The following is a 6348-nucleotide window of genomic DNA, read 5'->3' as shown; positions in this document are numbered from 1 at the left end:
ATATTTATTTACTTATTATATAAACTCCTATATAGGCTTTTGCGTCTTCTCATCCTAGTACTAGATCATATGTTGCTCTTTTTATTAGAGATACTTTTGAACTGCGACTGAGTATGTACCATTAGATAAGGCTTCAGTTAATGGCACGTAGATATAAATCAGAATTGGAAGGAACTACTCTCTTGGTAGGTTTGTAGCCGACCTCCAATGGTTATCTCCAGTTTCTTGATTGGTTAGAATTGAAGACTCTATTGTTCAAACATCACTTAGGAGTGACAAGACTATGGTTCACTCAACTTTTTGGTCAAACCTAAATAAAAGCACAAAAAATGAGGTAAAAACTAAGGTGTATTAGGGACTCGATAATGGTAACTTCAAATCATATAAGCTATTTCTCATTCAATTCGTAGATAGTTTAATAAGCAACGCTAAAGAGTCAATAAAAATTTTAATTTCATTATTTCATGAATCAAATTTAATTAAACATTTGTTTTTAACTTAATAACTCACAACTTAGCTAGATATATACACATTATATGGACTTTTTTTCAATATAATAACATTATATATATATATATATATATATATATATATATATATATATATATATATAATATTTTTTTAACCTTTTAAATTTTTATATATGATGTGTATATGTATTTGATTTTTTTAATATTATTATGACCTTTTGCAAGTAAAATATATAAAACTAAGAAAAATTAATAAATATAATCTTTTTTGCCTAATCGGTCGAAGTTCATTATCTTGTGAACCACAATAAGAAAAACTTTAGCTAAGAAAAAAACTTCACTTTTTTAATGAGTTTATCAAGTAAATTAAGTCTAAAAATAATTAGATTCATCTTAGCTCACTTACTTCTATAATTTTAATTTTAATGCTGATGAAAAAAGATTCTATAATTTAATAATTTTTTTAAAGTGAAGGTATCTGTAAATATAAATTAAAAACAGGGACAATTATTTAGATTTATTTCAGATAATTCTATCTAATTTTTAAGCAATTTTTTAGTACAAACTCAAAAAAATATTTTAATTAATTAAAAATAAAAAATTATTTAAACTGATACTAATAATAAATTTGACAAATAACTGAAATAAGCAATAAAAATAATGAACAAAATATATAAAGGAAAAAAAAATATTTAATCAAACATAAGATACAAATCATCTACCCTAATGCCTTTATCTAATTCAACCACTATGAAAAAATATCAAGTGTTAACAAACAAAAAATATCAAGTATTAGAATTGTTTTTGTTAGTGTAGTCTTTACTTAACAAAAAATAATTTATTAGCAATTTAGTATAGAAATTATGAGTGTATATTAGCGATATGATGCATTATAATATTGATGTAACGATAGTATTTATCAAATTTCTACACTTAACTCGATTCATTTTCCACTTCTACTTCACAAGGATGTAAAGAGAACAATGTATAAATAGCACTATAAAAAATAAATATATATATTCCTACTGATTGATTGACAGAGAAAAAGAAAAAAAGCCATATGATGTATAATTAAAAACCGGCCTTAGCCATGCCATAAATACTGCTAGATGGCGTATCACTTAGAAATTATGGCTATAACTTGTTATAGCTCGTTGCTGTCGACGGGTTCAAAATTCTACCCAAAGTGAATGCTATGAAAAGACATTGGACACCCTTGCTTTTCATATCGATCTTTCCATCAATCTGTTATTGCTCAATATATAAATATATATTCACTAAGCCAAGTTGATAAAGTGGATTATGCTATATACCACAGAGAATTCAGTTGATAGCGATCAAAAGGGTACTCTTGTAATGATATAGTCCACACACACATCTACCTTATAACTGTTGTTATTTAGTTTTGTTTATTATCCCATTTATGCCGCTGACCTTTCTTCTATGCCCATCTCTTCATTTATAATTAAGTGCATGTCCCTCTCTCTCTTTCTCTCTCTTTATATCCTTCTCTCTCTCTCCATAGTTTTCTTTCTCTTCATATTGTGCTATATAAATAAGAGGAAAAGCTACTACAGTCTTTAGTGTTAATTAGTTTCCACTTGCAAATGGGACGATCACCATGTTGCGACAAGGTAGGTTTAAAGAAAGGACCATGGACTCCTGAGGAAGATCAGAAGCTCTTAGCTTATATTGAAGAACATGGCCATGGAAGCTGGCGTGCCTTGCCAGCAAAAGCTGGTACTAAACACTTTTTTTGGTGTTAGTTTGATGTATATTGTTTGTGGTGAAAAATAATGTGTAAGTGCACATATATGAAATTATTGCAATGTAGTGTTCATGTTGTGAAATGGAGATGCTTGTGCTGTTGTGTATATATAGGACTTCAGAGGTGTGGCAAGAGTTGCAGACTAAGATGGACCAATTATCTCAGGCCTGACATTAAGAGGGGAAAGTTCAGTTTGCAAGAAGAACAAACCATCATTCAACTCCATGCCCTCTTAGGAAACAGGTTTGGTATCTTTCTTTGTTGAGTAGTAGGATATATCATATATGCTAATTCTATTTTTGACTTTAAAATCAAGTCTTTTGCATCTTAGTTTTTTCTTTGAGAAAGGTACCAGATACACATATTCAGAACTCAAGACCCATTATGGATTTTTTTTTCTCTTTTGAAAATGTGAAAGTGATTTTTTTTTTCCATCCACAAATATTTTCCTATGTTTTGGAATTTTACAACAAAACAAATGAAAATAATGATAACTATGTCACTGCACTTCACACCTCAGCTTGATATTTCATCCCATACTCACTCTACACTAAATATGAATCATTCATTTTTCGTGCGAGAGCTATAATTTCTCTTCTGTTCCTGTGCCCTTGCTGTGCAGCAGAATGTCTTAAATGCAATGACCTCTCAATTTCTTCACCCAACTATTCCAACCCTCCCCCAACAATTTTTTTTTCAGAAACTGTGCTCTGTGCCCTGTGCCATTTCCTTAAATTTTCTCCCAGACATACAAGTTTTATTCGAGACGAATCTTAATTGCAAAATGATATATATCATATTCATATATCTTCTGCCACAGCAATCAAAAGCAAAAATGCAATGGCTATATTATTATTTTTATAGGCAAAAAGCAATGTCATATAGCATGTGATTATCTAATGCTCTCAACATGGCATACATACACACATACATCTCATCCTCTCATAAATTAAGTCACATTTTTCTTTTATAAAAAATTAACATTAAATTATCAATTAAAAACAACAATAAATAATCTGTTTTAGTAGTTGATGGATTACTCTAGGGTTTAACATTGGCTTTTTGTGGTGTGTCTGCACTATATGCTTGTGCTGTCTTTGTACTCAGGTGGTCGGCAATAGCCACACACTTGCCAAAGAGAACGGACAATGAGATCAAGAACTATTGGAATACGCATCTTAAGAAAAGGTTAACCAAAATGGGAATTGACCCTGTGACACACAAGCCTAAAAACGATGCACTTCTCTCTAGTGACGGCCAATCCAAAACCGCTGCAAACCTCAGCCACATGGCTCAGTGGGAGAGTGCTCGCCTTGAAGCTGAAGCAAGACTTGTAAGAGAGTCAAAAATACGTTCACATTCACTTCAGCAACAATTTGGAAGTAGTTCTTCTACATTTGCATCTTCTTCTTCTGCATCAACTTCAGCTTCAGCTCTCAATAATAATAGTAATAATAAGCCGGAAGCACCCCCGCCACCGCCACCGCCGCCACCACCGTCGCCACCACCGTCGCGATCTTCTCTTGATGTTCTGAAGGCTTGGAATAGTGGAGGGTGGCTAAAATCTAATGAAGGAAGCGGTGCCATTGCAAGCAATGTTGGGGTAAGTGGGGACCTTGAGTCTCCTACTTCTACACTATCTTTCTCTGAGAATGCACCACCAATTATGAATGGAATTAGAGGAGAAAATAACAACAACAACAACAATGATAGTGCAATGCCTATGATTGAGTTTGTGAGGATTTCAGGCAATTCTTCTTCTCTTGTGAAAGAAGAAGGTGAGCAAGAGTGGAAAGGTACTTATGATAGTTCCATCACTACTTTTAGTTCTAGTCTGCATGAGTTCACTATGAACATGGAAGGCACGTGGGCCTCTGAGTCCCTTAGGACTAGTGGCTCACATGATGATGACATTGTTGAAGAAGGCTTCACCAATCTTTTGCTTAAAACAAACTCTGAGGACCCAAATTTATCATCGGAGGGTGGGGGACAGTCTAACAATGACGATGGTGGCGATGGAAGCAATAATGATTTTTATGAAGATAACAATAATTATTGGAACAGCATTCTCAACTTAGTGAATTCTTCCCCTTCTCATCCCCCTATGTTCTAATGTTTGTTGGGAATGGATCATCCCAGGTTGAATTTTCACCTAATTTTGTGAGGTGAAAATTTTGTGTTTATCTCTAGCTTCATAAGTGTTTACAAAAATTTTATAGGGCTAAGCTTATTTTATGCCTAAGAAGAAAGAGATAAATGCAATTTCACGTGAACAAGGTGAAGTGAAAATTCAAAATACAACAGGATTTATTTGCGTGTTGAAAAGGGTATGTGTGAGTCACATTTAGGCAGCATATTTCCTCAAAATCAAACCCAAGTCAGCAGTGGTTGATTTTCTTCCCCATCACCATAAAAGCGAACATGCTCACAGAAACATGTGGATTCCATAGAGTGGTTTTTGATGATGCTTTAACAGAGACTCTTTTTTTTTTCTTCCCTTGGAAATGTGTTATTGTAATTCTCTGATAGCTTGTTTTGAAAAACAGCTTACTTGGTTGGTCGTTTACACCATCAAATGTTCATATCAATTTGTTTGGATTTGGCTTTGATTTTGATCTGTTTCTGTAGTCTTTGGATTTCTCTGAGTGGAGGATATGCTTGGATCTCTACTAGTCAAACTGATACTAGACAAGAGGGTGTGCGAATTAAATGACTTTTACGCCAAGTAATTAATTTTCCGGTGTTCAAACTGTATACAAAAAAAAAAATCAATGAAGGAAACATTTAGTATGGACTTTATTGCTGTTGGTTCCATGTCGCATTCTTGCTTTTTAATGTTTATACTGTATTTTTTCACAGATTAATTTCCATTTCACCTTATCCTGAACTATTCCACAATTATCATACTTTCCTAGCTATTGTCACGATTTCAAGATAGTTTCTCTCTCTCTCTCTCTGAAAATTTAGAACATGTATTTGGTTTCTCTTTTTCCTCTCTATTCATTTGCTTGGTTGTCACGGCCTTTATCAAGGTGGTACCAAATACATTTTATTTTATTTTGGAAAAAAAAAACTCCTTCAGTCCGTACTATTGTTTAAGATACTATTTTATGAGTTGGTACTTTCTTATATTATGTGAAAGGGTTTTGCAGTTGAGCTCTCGATCAGAAATATGTGTATCTAGCTTAAAATTACGCAAATGAAGCCTAAGAAATCGAAGCCAAAAGGAGTTGTTGAACCTTCGTAGTATTAGAAGTTCAACAACTTCAATCTCCTATATTTATTTACTTATCGCCATCAGTTTTCTTATATTGTTACATGGTTGCAATATAATTAATTTCTGAATTATACAATTAAACGGACTCAAACATATAATGATGAGGATTTAATATATTCACGAGAATCCAAAACACAATAAAATTTCTCATTTTAATAATGCGAATGGCATAAATTAATATATAATCCTGCATAATCATATAATTTGTTTGCGTAATCCATCTAAGTATACATCGCATGATTAAGGTTTTGTATCTTATGCTGAACGAGCTTTTTTCTTAGCGAGCACATATATTTTGTGTTGCCTCTATAAATGCTTGTATCGCAAATATATTTTGTGTTAATTAATAGAAACAATATTTATAATGAATGATTTAGGATAAGAATTTTTCATTACAAAAAATTATTTAGTTGGTATTCTAATATTTTTTTTATCAGGCTTGTATTCTAATAAAAGCAAAGGAATTAGAATTCATTCAATTTTGAAAGATAAGAATTCTTAAAAAAATTGTCTTTGTTATTTCATTCATTTTTATATTATTCTTTGTCACTAATATTTTACATGATTAAGTTTTTCCATTAAAGTTTATTTTTCAAAAGTTGGTACGTACAAAGCTCCATCATCAAAGAAATTTGATGGTGAGAAATTTACTGTAAAAAATAGGTTTAAATATATATTTTTTCTTATAATTTAGTGTTTTATTCATTTTTGTCCCTGTAAAAAATATTTTTCATTTTAATCTTTGCAAAATATATTTGTTTTACCTTTTGTTTTTAAAGTGTTTTAGATGGCACTTTTGAACAATAAAAAAATATTTTGAACATTGAAAAAAT

The 6348-nt window shown here is 31.6% G+C and overlaps 1 protein-coding gene across 1 annotated transcript; it reads left to right on the top strand.

The window, feature by feature from the left end:
- The first annotated feature begins 1839 nt into the window (after positions 1 to 1839).
- LOC114381370 (transcription factor MYB106-like) lies at positions 1840 to 5032 on the top strand. The gene is made up of 3 exons (XM_028340611.1): positions 1840 to 2210; positions 2352 to 2481; positions 3346 to 5032. Exons 1-3 carry the CDS (start codon positions 2078 to 2080, stop codon positions 4349 to 4351), a joined length of 1269 nt encoding a protein of 422 aa, XP_028196412.1. The 5' UTR covers positions 1840 to 2077; the 3' UTR covers positions 4352 to 5032.
- Positions 5033 to 6348: the final 1316 nt, after the last annotated feature.

The sequence above is a fragment of the Glycine soja genome, chromosome 13 (assembly GCF_004193775.1).
Source record: "Glycine soja cultivar W05 chromosome 13, ASM419377v2, whole genome shotgun sequence".
NCBI classification, from domain to species: domain Eukaryota; kingdom Viridiplantae; phylum Streptophyta; class Magnoliopsida; order Fabales; family Fabaceae; genus Glycine; species Glycine soja.
The sequence above is the reverse complement of the archived record's forward strand: the minus strand, read 5'-3'. Positions and strand labels throughout refer to the sequence as shown.